We start from the raw sequence: 15940 nt of genomic DNA on the forward strand, positions 1-15940 counted from the left end.
AATTTGGATTTTTTTTTACTAAAAAGCTGCTAGTTACTGAGATAAAACCAATTTACCCATTTGACAATCTGCCTAATCTATAGTTGCAACAACTATGAGATTGTTAATACTGTAATAAAACGTTCACACTATGTACGCCTATTGTAGGCAATACTTTATTGTCAATAAAGCACTTTCAGTTATTAAAGTGATAATAATAATACTGTGATTATTTTATATAGTACCCAGATACTCAAAATGGAAAATATAAACCTACTTGGTTATTATAGTTACAAAATGAGACTACAAAAACTCGGTCAAACTTTATTTTAAGGTGTCATTGTTGCAGTGTAATTATATATTTAAATACTCAGTAATATTAATTAACTACATTTACTTACTATAAGGTTAGGGTAGGAGTAGAATTTGGCTGAGGGTTAGTTGCATAATTACGCATAATTTAATAGTACATGTAACATAATATACACTGTAAAATAAAGTGTTACCTAAAACTCTTGTATTATACTAACCTGAAATAAATATATGGAAACCTTTTCAAATATGGGGGGAAAAAACCTAAAACTACAATGTAAAACTCATAAACCTTTTTAAATGTATGGAATTTGGCCTAATGTGCATATATTTTTAATCTATCTTCTCTATAATATTGCATCGTGTATTTGTGCTCTCAGTGACTTTGTATATCTGTACTTGTGCAAATACAAGTCAAGTTTAAGAAAAATCTTCTTTCCTTCCCTCGTTAACATTCATCCCGCGTATATTGAGGCAGACTGTTGTGCGCGACTCCTGTCGGCTGGTGGAGGCGCAAGCGCGAGACTCGTTTCTCTCACACAAGGAACTCGAGCTCCGTTGTGTTGTCTACGGCAACCGACTCACGTTATCGCTGTCATTATTGTTTCTCAGCAAAGGGAATCGTGGATTTTATCCGGTCGCTCTGCAGGTATAGGCTTTTGAGAATTCAATCCCGAGATTGTGGGAGATTACAACTTTAATTCATCTCATTTAACCTACGTACGCGTTGTTCTGCATCATATAGTCAGATAGGCCGCGCGCTGCCGCCAAACCAGGAAGGAGGGTTGAATTGAGCCATTTGTTTTTGTTTCCACATTGACCGCTGCCCACCGGTGTCCTACCAGTTCTGAGTGCTATCATCAAAAAGCTGTGGGCTCACAGGAATAGTATTTTGTTTAATTACATCCAACTACTAAAAAGCATTAGTTTTAGGTTACTTTTCAAGTCGCATGTCTTTATGCTTGTCTTTGTTGCTGTACAATTAGCCAGCTAGCGTGCATTTGGTTCTCGTGCTTCCACATTCTGTTGCCTTGAATTTAGAATCTAAATAAAGTTATATCGAACTTTTAAAGTATGTTTACAACGACATAACAATCTGAGAGGAAAAAAAAATGAAAATATGATTTATTTTTCATTGCCAGACAGCTGAAATGTGTCTCTTGCATAATTGACAGCACAATGTACAACGCTCTGCATAATGAATTTAATTACATTTGATCATGTTTTATAATAGAATTCATTTGTTATTATTACTAATCTTTTAAAAAACTGTTACATTAAAGTACATTCAATTTTATTTTACCCTTTTCCTCACAGGCATGTCGAAACTAAAGCTAATATCTGCAGCGGACACTCAGTACCCAGCATCCCTGTTGAAGTCCATCAATGATGAGAGACACAGTGGTTTATTCTGTGACATCACCATAATCGTGCAAGACCGCAAGTTCAGGGCGCACAAATGTGTGCTGTCTGCCTCGAGTACCTATTTCCGCCAACTTCTCTCAGTTGCTGGAAAAGTTTTAGAGCTGAACTTCATCAAAGCAGACATATTCGATATGATCTTGAACTATATATACACTTCCAAAATCTACAGGGTTCGATCTGACAGACTTGAGGATCTCATCAGCGCTGGTCAGGCTTTGGGCGTGACGTTCATAGCCAATTTAGGAACGCCGCTCGCACAAGTCAAGGGATTACCCGGCTTGTCCAAAGAAAGTGACAACAACAGTGTCAATTCCTCTGAGAAAAATGAGACCGGAGCTGAGAATATGCCAATTATTACTGAGACTTTCTCACTGTCTGCTGAAGAGTTCAACATGGCAGGTGGTAATACGGAAAAGGAAATTGACTCAGACGATGATGTCCTTTTCGTCTCAAAATCAGAGGCCCCGCAAGCTCAAAAGACCAAGATATTAAATGTTAATAACTCCGAAGGAGGACCAGAGGCTAAAAAACAAAAAGTCACAAACGAGGAAGGAATTGCCCAAGTAAGTAACGACAAGTTTCCTTCTGAAAGAAATACATCACTTCAAAGTAACCTTGAGCCCCAACCAGATGTCGTGCTCCTCTCAAACCCAGAAAGCAGTAGCAGTATTCTCACTTCACCAGTAAAAACGAGCTCACACAGTGAGCCCACAACCCCAACTTACGTGAACAGCCTCCCTTCAGATCCTCACAGCACCTCACTGCCTACAGACAACAACGAAATACTTGGTGTCCAAAAGAAAAAGGTCCTTCTAGAGCTCTCACCCGATCATCCTGGGAAAATCAGACTATCGGATGTAAGGCCGACATATAGCACCAATAACGGACCAATACCTGCAATAAACATGGTCCCAGCAGTGTCGACAAAAAAGACAATAACGTTAGACAAAGCCTCGGAAATCGATTCGCTATCGCCGGGTTGTAAAGTATATGCCAATATTGGTGAAAACACCTACGACATCGTTCCAGTAAAAGAAGATGCCGGGGAGGGAATGGCTCCCGGTAGGAAATCCCAAATGCCACACGATTCTCCCAACATGGCCAATGACTCGCCTTCAAGAAAGAAAAAATCAAAGCTGGAGCAGGAGGATCACTATGAACTCATCATGGATGGAAAGACCTTTTACGTGTGCATTGTGTGCAAGCGTCCTTATGTGTGCCTGACAAGCCTCAGGCGGCACTTTAACACTCACTCGTGGGAACGAAAGTATCCATGCCATTACTGCAGCAAGGTTTTTGCCCTGGCCGAGTACAGAACCAAACATGAAATCACGCACACAGGCGAAAGACGGTACCAGTGTTTGCTGTGCAATGAAATGTTTCTCAATTATCAGATTTTGTCCACCCACTGCAAACAAATGCACAACCAAGATCCTTCGGGAAGGAAAGAGAAAGATGACTCTTGCAACAACTTGTATCGTCTTCTGCCTTGCAAAACATTGCAGTTCAAACCATATTCCTTTGTGTCCGAGGAGTCGGGAGGGATTCCGGTTATCAATGAAGATGGGACTGTCCAACATGTAAACTCCGACAAAGAGCACTTTACCAACGAGCCACTTCCATCTAGCCAAAGCAAACCACTGAGCTGGGATGACATCTTTGTAGAATCCGAAGCACAAAACAGGCCGATGGCTCACGTTCGACCAGGACCACGGCCTGTCGACCAAATAGATGCAGAAACCACGAACGAATTTGAGTTTGTTATACCAGAGACGTACTGAGCATGCCCGTTCACTCCTCTGGCTCAGGTGCCTTGTTCATTTGTTCCCGTTTAAATTGGAGGCGCAGGTGATCTTAGTTCTCTGGACCATTCGATTGAAAACTCAACTCCAGTATCCATCAACTGAAAATTGTTTCAAGGTGCTTTATTGTATATTTCGAACGAGTTCACTTTCACAGTCCATTATTGAATCGTTATAATGCTTTGTCAGATAATATGACAAAGTAGACAACACATATTTTATGTACAGCTAGATTAGATCTGTGTAGAGCTGACTTTTAATATTTTCTGTTCCTTTTTCTGTTCTGGACAGTACAACCATGTTGGATGTAATTAGTTGGGATCAAGTAGAGACTGTTGCGATTTATTACAGTTATTCTTACAATTGTGTAACTTTAATGTCTAAATGCTTTTTGGGAGTGTTACATAAGTCCTAATTCCAAAATCAAATGTAAGAGTGAAATCATCATACTAAATTATTCAGTTTATTTTAAGGTGATGTAGTTACACATTACTACATGTGCTTACTATAGTAATAACAAATGTAACTAACCCTAAACCAAACCCTAACTCTATAGTAAGTACATGTAGTTCATTAATATTACTCAATGTAACTACGTCACCTTAAAATAAAATTTAACCAATTATTAATTTCAGTTTCATTTTACATTGTATGAATTTTCTTGTCAGCTTATTATTGTAGTTTTTAATCATTGTTTGGCGCTAGATAGATCAGTGTTAATAGCAGGTTCTGGTCCTGCAGTAAGAAATGGTTTAGATGTTTGTATTTATAGTTTTTGGTGTCCGCTGTTTTTTAAGAAGGATGGAGTAAATATATTAAATGTTTATGTCATCTGTCCATTAATTATGTTTTGAGGTTGTTTATTTATATTACATTATGAACATTGGGACCTGAAAAGAAATATTCATCCCTCGTCGGGGCATGTCTAGAGAAACAAGATACTGAAATGTCCAGGGTAATCAAAACGTAATGTGGGTAATACAAAGGACCTCTCTTTTTCAGTTGAATATTTTGTATATACATGTATATCATTTTTACAATTATTTTTTCAGCATAGTTTTATAATTAAGTAGCTTTGTGGGCTGTGTGAAGAATCTGTGAATACAATGAGATTCCTTCAGTCAGAACTAGTGTTCTAACACCATTATCATGTACATAATAGTACTAAAGACCTTCATTTTAACAGTTTCTTCCCTTTTGGAAACTATTTATTATTGGTCTTAGTGCGATATAGAATGAAATAAAACTTTGAAGAACATACCCATGTATTTCTTTTATTTCCAAGAGCATCATGAAAGTGATAAGTATTTTCCAATATGATGACCACCAGTCAATGATATGAGCATTCCTGCCACGATCATAGAATGCACCAGTTCATGATTATAATCTGTAATGTGCAGATTCCACATGATGTGGGATAAAATGGATTCAGTGAGCAAATGCCGGTAGACATATTTGGAAACGCATGTGTGATAAGAAGCACACACACACAAAAAAAACTATTCCAGCTATACATTTTATATTTAATAATACTGAGTTGAACTATCAGTCTTTCATTTTAAGATTTTAACATCAAAGGTAAACAATGCTTTCATGTAACATGAACATGGTCAAACATGAACAATTGAGGCAAAGATCTTACTTTATAGCATGTGGCTGTAGTATAATCACCAGTTGCACTTAAACATCAATCAGGAAGTCATAAAATTGTTGAATTTGTTTTAACATCTCTACTCACTTCAGGAAAAAAGGACAATTTTCTTGATATAAATCGAGCACATAAAGTACAGTGTACAGACTTGACACTCATAGTGTACACAAACAGATGAAAAGTAGAATACTGTAAGTCTTAAGACTCAATTATGAGAAGGCGGTTTGATTGTTCGGTTTATGTACAACATGTACTGCATTGCACACACACACACAGTGATTTCATATTAGCAATGTGGAAACACTTTCTGTACTGAACAATTAATTCTTTAAATTCAGGTAAATATATATAATGGTTAGTCCTTTTTTACATTCGGTAAGGCCTGTCATTTCTAGACAGAAACGACGGCAACACAAAATGGCAGATGAATGTGAGATGTACAGGTTTTGAAAGTCCTCTCATTCTTGTAAGAGCTTATTACTTTGTATCAAGCAAATTATATTTTTGTCACAAAAGATTATTTGAATTTGTGACAGGATTGTGTGCTTGACGTAATGCAAAAGAAACACCACATATTACAGGTTAGATCTTTGATCCTATTAAAGCACTCAGGACAAAAAGTAAGATTCAGCCTAAAAATATGTACAGTTCTTTACAATCTAGCTGCCCGAAACAGTTACAAATAACTCAAGTAATTACGTAGAACTGTGTGAATACAGTAAATTCTGAAGACAATAAAGTGCAAATCAATTGCAAGATAAGATGAGACTCATCCTCGTGCTGAGGAAGGAGAGGCGACGCAAAACACTTTGTGACACTTTGGAAGGGAGAAGTTCACATTATGGAGTTACACAGAGGAATCACATGTAGGAGACCCACAGAGGTTACCTATTACAGGAAAAGGCGGTGAACCAGGTGAAGCTGTACCGGAAGCGGACACACATTTTAAGGCTTATCTGTGAACAGTCTTGATCTCATAGTCAGGCTAGTTGTTAGAGTCCTCTTGGATTGAGACTATTTAGCATGAATATTTTACACAGGTTTGTTGACTTGAGCGAATCTTGTAGGGGTTTAACGTTGCATATTACATTTGCTGAATGGTGATGAGTGCCTGTGGTTAATGTTGTAGTCTCTCTAAACTTAACCTGCCACACAGGTGAGCCTCTTCTGCAAAGGTTGTTCATTCAAGAACAATGATTGTTCAATGATGTGGTACACTAATATCCAAAAATACCCAAATCCAGGAAACTGTCTTCCTCAGACTGGTCTTTTAGGGGCTGTATGGCGGGGGCTTCTCATCAGGTGGGTAATAAGGAGGAGAATAACGAGGTGGGATCATATTTGGCCACATGTGACTGGCTCCAGACTGGGAATCATCAGACAGACCCGAAGAGTCAGGAAACAAGCTGGCACCCTGTAGAGACACATTAGCAGACGGCCTGTTCATAGCATACACACTCAAAACATATAAAGTATAATCTCTAAGGCTCTCAGTCAGGGTTATTATCGTCAACTACAACCATTAAAAAATGTCATTACTTAAAATAAAATAAACGTTAGCTGAAATAAAATATTTAAAATAAATTATATGATGAACAGAAAAGCCTAAATTAAATCTGTTCATCATATAAAGCGCTCCAGGCTCTTCAGAAAACTTGTACTAAACTGCTCAATCAAAAATATCAATTCTTTTTACGATCTCTTTAAGAAGTTTTAGAAGCGACAAAGTGGCAGGGCAGAAATCTCAGATTTCATTTAAAATATCTTCATTTGTATTTCGAAGATGAACAGAAGTCTTATGGGTTTGAAATGACATGAGGGTGAGAAAATTATGGATTTTTTTTTGTTCATTTTTGGGCGAACTTATCCTTTAATAAATATTATATACATTGTTTATTTGCATACATTTAAAAATATATATTGATTGCACTACAGCATGCATAACAACATGGGCTGATAGCTCAAAGTGAATGCGATTACCTGAAGGTCATAGGCAGTGTATGGAGGTAAGCAGGGGGCAGTGTTGTAAAAAGAGTTGTTGGAGGTGGTGGGGCCAGGAGTCTCTGGCGGTGGAGGAATAGGGAGACGTTCTGGCTCACAAGAATCTGGTGCTGCTGTAGGCATCTTCAAAAAACAGAGACTCAATGAATGTCACAGGTTCTCAGAAATCATACAAAAGGCATCTATACTACATGGACAAAAGTATTGGGACACCTGACCAATACACCAACAGGAACTTTAATGGCATTGCATTCTAAATACATAAACATTAATATGGAGTTAGTCCCCCCTTTGCAGCTATACTAACTTCCACTCTTCAGGGAAGGCTTTCCACAAGATTTTCAGGTGTTTTCAGTACCACCAGCCCTGCAGATTTTGTATGTCTCCCTATATCTGACACATTCTTTTCAGGTCTTGCAGTCTCTACTAATGAGATCATGAGTTGAATCAGGTGTGATAGATGAGGGAGACATAAAAATTGTGCAGGGCTGGTGGTACTCCAGGGTGGTACTGTCCGAAAACTGGAAAATGCTGCCTTCGGAGGACACATTTCAAGGTAGGAAGACATCAAGGCAAGTCCGAATCCATTGTTAGCTTCACTTCCTGCCTCCTGAGATACCTTCATCTGATCGATTTTTGAAGGCACCATCGATGTACCCTTCGCTGCCTTTGATATCCCACAATCCTGTGCATTCCATTCGGTGACAGTTGAGCAGAAAAAGAAAGATGGTGTCTAAAAGTTGCGGTTGCTGGTCATTTTGTGTGTAAATGTACGTTTTGGACCAACGTTTTCCACTTCTGCTGTCATTTCTAGCGAGAAATTACTACTGTAGTTAATATTTGTTTAGTTCTCACCTAATCTCGCTTTATTTTGCTGTAGATCATTAAACCGTTCCGCTGCCTCAGATGTCTGTCCGCTAAGTACCTTCGTGCGCAAACGCTGCCTATTACTAATGGGCCTTTCACACAGAACGCGGCAACGGCACCGCTGCGCTAAGAAATCCATTAATTTCAATGGCTTGCACCGCGCAAGGATGATTTGTTGCTGCGTCGACCAAAGCGCACGCGCAGCGGAACGCACCATTGACGCGCTTGCGCGCACGCTGCGGTCAAAGTTCAAAATATTTCAACTTTTGCCGCTGCGTTCTGTGTCGATTACCCGCGCGGCCAATAGAAACGGTGCATCGAAACAAGCACGGAAAGCAAAGTTTTGAAAACTCACCCTACTTTGCTTTGGGCAGCGAAGCGCAAATCGTTTTGTATATGAAGGGCTACGCTGAACCCAGTGGCCAGCACAGCACATTCCGCATCCTGTGTGAAAGCCCCATTACAAGTCATTGTCTGATAAGGCAGCGAGGCAACAAGTCAGCTGCCTAGGTTTTCGGATGCAGCCCAGGACAGGTTTGAGAACCACACTGTAGTCGAGCAATTGTAAGGTCAGGTACTGTTGGACGAGAAGGCCTAGCTCGCAATCTCCATTCCAGTTCATCCCGAAGGAGTTTGGGATGTCTTTATGGACCTTGCTTTGTTTGTGCACATTCATGCTGAGGGATACAAGAGCCTTCCCCAAACTGTTCCCACAAAGCTGGAAGCATAGCATTGTCCAAAATGTCTTGGTAAGCTGAAGCAATACAATTTGTCTTCAGTGGAAGTAAGCGGCCTAGCCAAACCCCTGAAAAACAGCCCCATACCATTATCCCTCCTCCACCAATCTTTACAGTTGACAACTTGGTACAATGCAGTCAGGCAGATAGCCTTCTCCTGGCATCTGTCCAACTCAGACTTGCCCATCAGACGGCCAAACAAGCATGATTAGTCACTACACAGAACATGTTTCCACTGCAGTCCAGTGGCGGCGTGCTTTACACCACTCCATCTGACGCTTGGCATTGCACTCAGTGATGTGAAGCTTGCATGCAGCTGCTCGGCCATGGAAACCCATTCCTTGAAGCTCCCGCCACACAGTTTTTGTGCTGATATTAATGCCAGTGGAAGTTTAGAACTCATTAGCTATGAAATCAGCTGTCGACTTTTACGCACCATGCAGCTCAGAACTCGGTGACCCCACTCTGAGACTTGATGTGGTCTTCTGCTTAGTGGCTGAGTTGTTGCTGTTCCTAAACGGCTCTATTTTTCAAAAATCTTTACAGTTGACTGTGGAATATCTAGCAGGGGTGGAATTTCATTGAACTGCCAGACTGATCTCATGAAACGGCGTATGTATGACACGCCAATTCGTATGCCATTTTGGTGTGCTATCAAGATGCATAATCACTACCCATCACACTCACACACACACACACATACACACACACACACACATGTTGGGTTTTCATGTTTTATGGGGACTTTCCATAGGCGTAATGGTTTTTATACCGTACATACCGTATATTCTATCCCCCTACACTGCCCCTGCCCCTAAACATACCCATCACAGGAGACATTATGCATTTTTACATTTTCAAAAAACATCACTTAGTCTGATTTATAAGATGTTTTCCTCATGGGGACCTAAAAATGTCCCCACAAGGATGAGGATTTCGGATATTGCCATCTTTGTGGGGACATTTTGTCCCCATAACGTAGGGATTACCAGTCCACAAACACACACACACTGCCCCTAAACCTACCCATCACAAGAAACATTCTGCATTTTTACATTTTCAAAAAAACATAATTTAGTATGTTTATAAATCCATTTACATTTTGGACGGACACACACACACATAATGGTTCGTTTCGGCGTAGACATTCACGCGGAATCACACGGCGTAGACATACACGCGGAATCACATGGCGTTGACATACACGCGGAATCACACGGCGTAGACATACACGCGGATAGCTCAAAATGCGTACAGATAACACGCCATTTGGCTTTAGAAAGTGGCGTGTATGTTTACGCAAAGTCATGATGTCATGTTGGAACTACAGCCATGCACCTAGCCATGCAGAGGGACATTTTATCCATCTGCGGCAATGAGTCGGATTAAAAATTCAGAATTCAATAATTAAAAGTTGTGTTCCACTACTTTTGTCCATAGTGTACCGGTATATAAGTTGTTTGCACTGCATTTCAATCTCACCATATCCTTGAAGCCCCCCAGCACTGCGGCGGTGATGATGCCCAGAAACAGAGCTACAATGTTGAGAATAGTAGCAGACCACAGAAGGTGGTAAAGGTGCACAACATCCTGGCAGCTCCGCACCTCTGTGTACTCATGGTACCCTCCTCGCAGTTCGACTCGACTGAGATGACGAGGAGAAGAAACATATTATAGCAAGAGATTCATAAAATAAATAAGACACATAGTGGTGACAGGCAGAGCAACAAAAGAGGTAAAGCATGACAGAACAGTGATTCATGCAAAATAATAGAACAAAACCATCTACATACCAGTGCACATCACTCTTAAGAAGAGCATGAAATGGATAAATATATCCAATATCCTTATTTAAGCTCACTGTCATCAAAGACTTTACACGTAAACCTAAATTATTGCTGTCTCTCCTCACCTGTGAAACAGGAACCAGAGAACGCTAAATCTTAGGTCCTTTCATTTAATCAGTAAAGTAACTGTACATCAAGTACAGCGACTGTATGCAGCCACACTTAGTACTTTAACAACAACAAATAATGGGCTGTCAATGTCACTGAGGGGCTAAAAGTGGAAAGACCTACTTCCAAATCATGGAGGATTTCCTAAATTTTTTCAAAACATCTTTATTCTGAGGTCCCATAAGAGGATGCTCTCTGAAACATAAATAAACACAAACGTTCTTTCGAACAGAGCTGAATTTCAGGGATAGAAGCACACACCATACAAGCAAATATAACCCAGAAATTAACCACGGTAAAACAAAGCATAGTTGTTGTTGTTGTTTGTTTTTTTTTCAGATCCGCCTGTTTGCAGAAAATATTCTAGGAGGGATGTATCCAAATGGGACTCGCTCACACACACATACTTGCCACAGTGGTAAAGGTCGCAGCAGTAGCAGGTGTTGCTCTTCACGCGCAGGTTACAGGAGACCCGAGATGCAGTTTGACAGTGGACCTGCAAGACAGATGTGATTTCTAAATGGGATCCCACTATACTAGTACATAACCCTCAAATTCCGAGGCTTGTAAGTTGGTGAAAGCACTTCTCTCAGGTTGGCGACTCACATCTAAATCAAACGCAGTCCCACTGGAGTAATATTCACATCGGCCAGCATATACAGGTCTGAGGTCCTTTAAAACAACAACAGCAGTATGTCATGACAGTGCTTTCACTGCAATGCTTATCTGAAGAAATGCATTTTACAATAACTTGGTGTGGAAGCACTTACTATATGTCTTGCAGCAAAAACGCCATCCACTATAGCACAACAGAAGGCTGCCACCACACCAAAGCTGATGAAGACAATGGATGCCACCAGCTGTAAGCAGAACAGCAATGTCAACCTATTTGCCTGCTGTAGTAGCTCAATGCACGTGCATTTACACCTCTATGTACGATTTCCTTATAGATGCAGATCAAAGTGGTTTGTCTAAGATATTGTAGATGTGTCTATTATGAGACATGGAGATAGTGTGGTCTGATTGAATTCTTCCTTAGTAGCACTTAACTTCACTGATTTCTCTGTCTTTTCACAACCAGCTATTAGTCACGTCATTTTGCCTGTATTCTAAAGCACTTTGCAGAGGCGTGTCTTATGGCTTTGTATAATAAAGGACAACTAAACACATTTAATTGCCCATATCTGATCAACAAATAATGCCATTGTGAGCGTTGTTCTTGATATAACCTAATCTAATAAATCCATAGTAAAATAATCTAACCTAGATTTTTGTTTTTCCAAATTATTTTTTTTTATTATTATATAAAAATTATTACATTTTATATAGATTTTTAAAGAAATTAAGACTTTTATTTAGCGAGGATGCATTAAATTGATAAAAAGTGACAGTAGAGACTATTATTATTATGTTACAAAGATTTAGGTTTCAAATAAATGCTGTTATTTTGAACTTTCTATTCATCAAATGATCCTGAGATCAAATGATGTATTTCGATTTAAACACAAATATTAACTTGTTATAAACATTGATAATAAGAAGAAATGTTTCCTGAGCATGAAATCAGCACATAATAATGATTTCTGAAGGATCAGGAGACACTGAAGACTGGCGTAATTGCTGCTGAAAATTCAGCTTTGCCATCAAAGGGATATATTATATTTTAAAATGTAATGAAATAGAAAACAATTACACAATTTTACTCTACTGTATTTTTGATCAAATAAATTCAGTTTTGGTGAGCGTGAGAGTTGGTGGCAAGAGATATAAAACAATTTATGTTATCATTGTAACAATATGAGTGAAAAGTCTTAGTAGTTGGTTTGCCTCCCTTTTGCTTTAATGACAGCAGCATAAACTCTGATGATCATGTTCTCCAGCATGATTTGAAAATGATCCAAAGAGCATCTTGTGCTTTAACAGGAAACAAGAACATCTGACTGTCTGTAGAAAAGGATTTGACATGCTCAATTCTACAAATTTGATTATTTGATTAGTGACCTAGAAATAGTGCAGAAACGTCAACACATCTTTCTTGTTTTACATTGTTCAAAAACGAAACATTGTTTATCTCGGTTTTTTTTTTCAGATGTTCAAATTCCCAGACTTCTGGACCCCACTACATATGCTCTAACCACGTCCACTATAAGGGTGGAGTGTTTATCCTGCACTCTCCCAGCAATAATTGTTCCTGTGTGTCTATGATCTGGCCAGCCATGCCATCCTCATGCATTCTTTATTTGGATTGTGGCACCTCCTATTCCCTCGGCACTGCAATGGCTTCTGAACATTCCTGCCTGGACATCCATCCCGCTCCCCTTACATTGAGCTATTTCTGGGTGCTTCTCACCACAAGGCCTGCAACATGCCCTGCTATTCGAGCTCGAACCTGTGAGCCCTTTCTGCCATTATGACATGACTAAAAACAAGCAGTTGATTCTTGGAAATGTGTTTGTTTGTGCGGGCATTTGGTTAAAAATGTAAATTGGATGATAGAATGCACAAGCACAGAATCCATTATGAGCAGTGTAATGAAAGACTCCTTACCATCTGCCTCTTATTCTCTATCAAATGGGCACCAATGATTCCCAGAAAGGACCCGAAGCCGAGCTGAAAATATCACAGGGGGGAACTCTATCATGATGCAAGTCTATGTAAAATATAAACCTATTTCATAGTCTTAAAGGTAGATGACCTCACTTAATTACAATCCCACATACAATATCCCATTGCCACAAAGCCTTTTGTCTTTCTCCAAGCAGTATAGTTAATTTTTTGGTGTGGTCAATGGCCAAGTTAAGAGCTATATATGCAGTCTGGCCATGTCACTTGCATATAGTATTTCAAAACAGTCAGTCCCTGCAGAATACCAGGAAAACACCTGTTACTTGTACAAAACGTTCTGGAGTATTATTTAAGCTTGCATGTTTATCAAAGAGTGTTGAACATAATGATACTTGCTGTTGAACAATGAACGGATGACTGGTTCACTCAGTTCAACCTTACAGTAATGAGGTAATGGCCACCGTTCACCATAATGGTGGGCCAAGCGGAAAATAATTAAACATGAAGCCTTTTCTTCCCCACAGTGCTTTACATCACAAACCCAAGAGAATATACCAAGAGAATGGTTTATATACCAAGAGAATGGTTTGCAGTCTGTTCAGCACAACGCCAATGAACATTACAAACATACTTACAATGACCCCTGGATAGTAGCCACCAACAGTGATGTTTTGTGTCCTGGTGGTAGCGGCCAGACCAAAGACCAGGATGAGAATGGAGACAATAAGGAGCATCACTGTTACTATGATGGACTTTCTTTTCCTCCTCTTAAACGATCCTGTAAAAGACAAAGGATTTGGAAAATGCCACAGCACAGCACACCCTTCCCTTGGGCAACATTTTGTTATCATTGTCTTATTTTAGGCACGTTTGTTTTGGGGTAATGCAAACAAAACAACCATGACCTCTTGTATGTCGATAGTATCAACAGCTGCAAAGGCTCTGCCACAACCCAGAAACCCAGATTAATGTAGTTAGTACTATGTGATGTAATTTCCACCACTAAACAAAATACATTTTAACTTGAGGTCGCATGCAAATAATATTCCACATATGGTTGTGTATTTTCATTAACATTATCAATAAATGTTCTATTTCGTATATTTTCGACATTCGCTGGGGACATACGTAGCCTACACGTAGGAATGTAGGTTACGGGACGCTTATTTCTCTGTGGTGCAAGCCTGTTCTTATAATTACTATGAATAAACGTAGCTAATCGCATTTAAATGAACATACAAGCGTAAGTTGTGCTCTGTAAGACTGCAGGCGCAGTGAATGCCATTGACCTTGTACTTACCCATCGCATCAGAGATTGGTATACCGCTGCCTTGCGCATTCAGCCCCGCTGGCATTGTAACGTCAGGATATGCAGCATTAGCCGCAGTTATGACTTCAAGTCAAAAACAAAGAACGCAGTCGATGAGACAATGATGCCTTCCCTCAGCGTTAATGAATGGAAACTCCTTTCTTGCCGTGGCATTCTCTGACACCATGCGTCGCCCTTCTAGCCGCTCTTCTCTCATCAGCATCTGGGTCTGTTGTTCATGAATCCGCTGCCCTCATCCCATCAGCAGAACGCCGCACGGAGAACAGCACTGCGCATGCGCTTGGCAGAACCCCTAGCTGTTTGAGTCAGCATAGCGGTAGTGAATGGAAGTGCGACTCATTTTGATTCGGTTCTTTTGAACAGCCCGTTTCAGATAACTGGTCCAAAAAATAGAGGTTCTTTAGGCATTTAGAACGTAAATATAATTTGCACTTACAATAAACAATACTACCATCTACATCGTTCTTATAGGAATGTTTTCATAAAATGCTATTTATTTATTAATGAAATCAACAACAAAAACTTTCTTTCGTATGTGGTGATAACTGTCATTAAACGATAAAGAAACGATATTTCAACCCTATCACATAAATCCCTTCCCAATGTTCACAGGTTTTCAAACTGGGCCAATTTCAAATTTTTATGTGCTTAAATAAAAACCAAAAAAGGCTAATTGAATCGTCTTCCATTGATGTCAAGATGACCGAGTGCGAACGAGTCACGAGCCCACTAATAGTTAGTAGAGAATTCCAATGCAAAGAGGCAAATTAGAGTCATTTTATGGCTGGATATATATATATTATTATTATTTTTTTATTATTATTATTATTATTATTATTATTATTATTATTATTATTATTATTTTTGTAATGATATAAAAAAAAGGTTTTAATAAATATCTATAGGCTACATGTAGTCTAGTTGCTCAAAAAAGTATTGCAGATCATAACTGCTTAGGCTACTTATTTGTGACATTTTAAAATGTTAATAACTTACATCCTAATATTTTTAATTCAAGATTCAAGATTCAAGAGTTTTATTTGTCACATACACAGTTATATACACAATATACAACTGGCAGTGAAATGTAAACAGGTCCGCTCCATGGACAGTGCAAATAACAGTTACAAGAAATTAAATAGAAATAGAATAAAATTAGAATAAAAAGTATTAACATAAGTAGAATTATAAATAAATCAAGTAAAAGATAAAAATAGGAAATAAGATAAAACACCCAAGAAAAGTTTAAAATAGTGCTAAAAGGCAAACTTATTTTCCCTTATACGTACAGTATGTAGAGTTTTTAGAGTGTGTAT

General features: G+C 39.1%; 2 protein-coding genes across 4 annotated transcripts; one reads left to right on the plus strand and one right to left on the minus strand.

Moving 5' to 3' along the window:
- Positions 1-805: 805 nt before the first annotated feature.
- Positions 806-5003, plus strand: zbtb33 (zinc finger and BTB domain containing 33). Of its 2 annotated transcripts, XR_013818200.1 has the most exons (3): positions 806-940; positions 1609-3999; positions 4088-4769. XR_013818200.1 is itself a non-coding variant. In XM_079839206.1 (2 exons), the coding sequence occupies exon 2, from the start codon at positions 1611-1613 to the stop codon at positions 3495-3497; it is 1887 nt and encodes a 628-aa protein (XP_079695332.1). In that variant the 5' UTR covers positions 806-940; positions 1609-1610; the 3' UTR covers positions 3498-5003. The 2 variants fall into 2 exon arrangements, 1 of the variants encoding a protein (XP_079695332.1); XM_079839206.1 differs by having other exon boundaries at positions 1609-5003.
- tmem255a (transmembrane protein 255A) lies at positions 4772-14902 on the minus strand. 2 transcript variants are annotated; one of them, XM_079839207.1, is made up of 10 exons: positions 14595-14902; positions 13930-14072; positions 13277-13339; positions 11500-11589; positions 11336-11401; positions 11137-11225; positions 10853-10924; positions 10257-10419; positions 7150-7293; positions 4772-6583 (listed from the first exon to the last, which is right to left on the minus strand). In XM_079839207.1, exons 1-10 carry the CDS (start codon positions 14647-14649, stop codon positions 6440-6442), a joined length of 1029 nt encoding a protein of 342 aa, XP_079695333.1. In that variant the 5' UTR covers positions 14650-14902; the 3' UTR covers positions 4772-6439. The 2 variants fall into 2 exon arrangements, with proteins under 2 accessions (XP_079695333.1, XP_079695334.1); XM_079839208.1 differs by lacking the exon at positions 10853-10924 and having other exon boundaries at positions 4773-6583; positions 14595-14900.
- Positions 14903-15940: the final 1038 nt, after the last annotated feature.

The sequence above is a fragment of the Gobio gobio genome (assembly GCF_949357685.1).
Source record: "Gobio gobio genome assembly, chromosome: 16".
Classification (NCBI taxonomy): Eukaryota; Metazoa; Chordata; class Actinopteri; order Cypriniformes; family Gobionidae; genus Gobio; species Gobio gobio.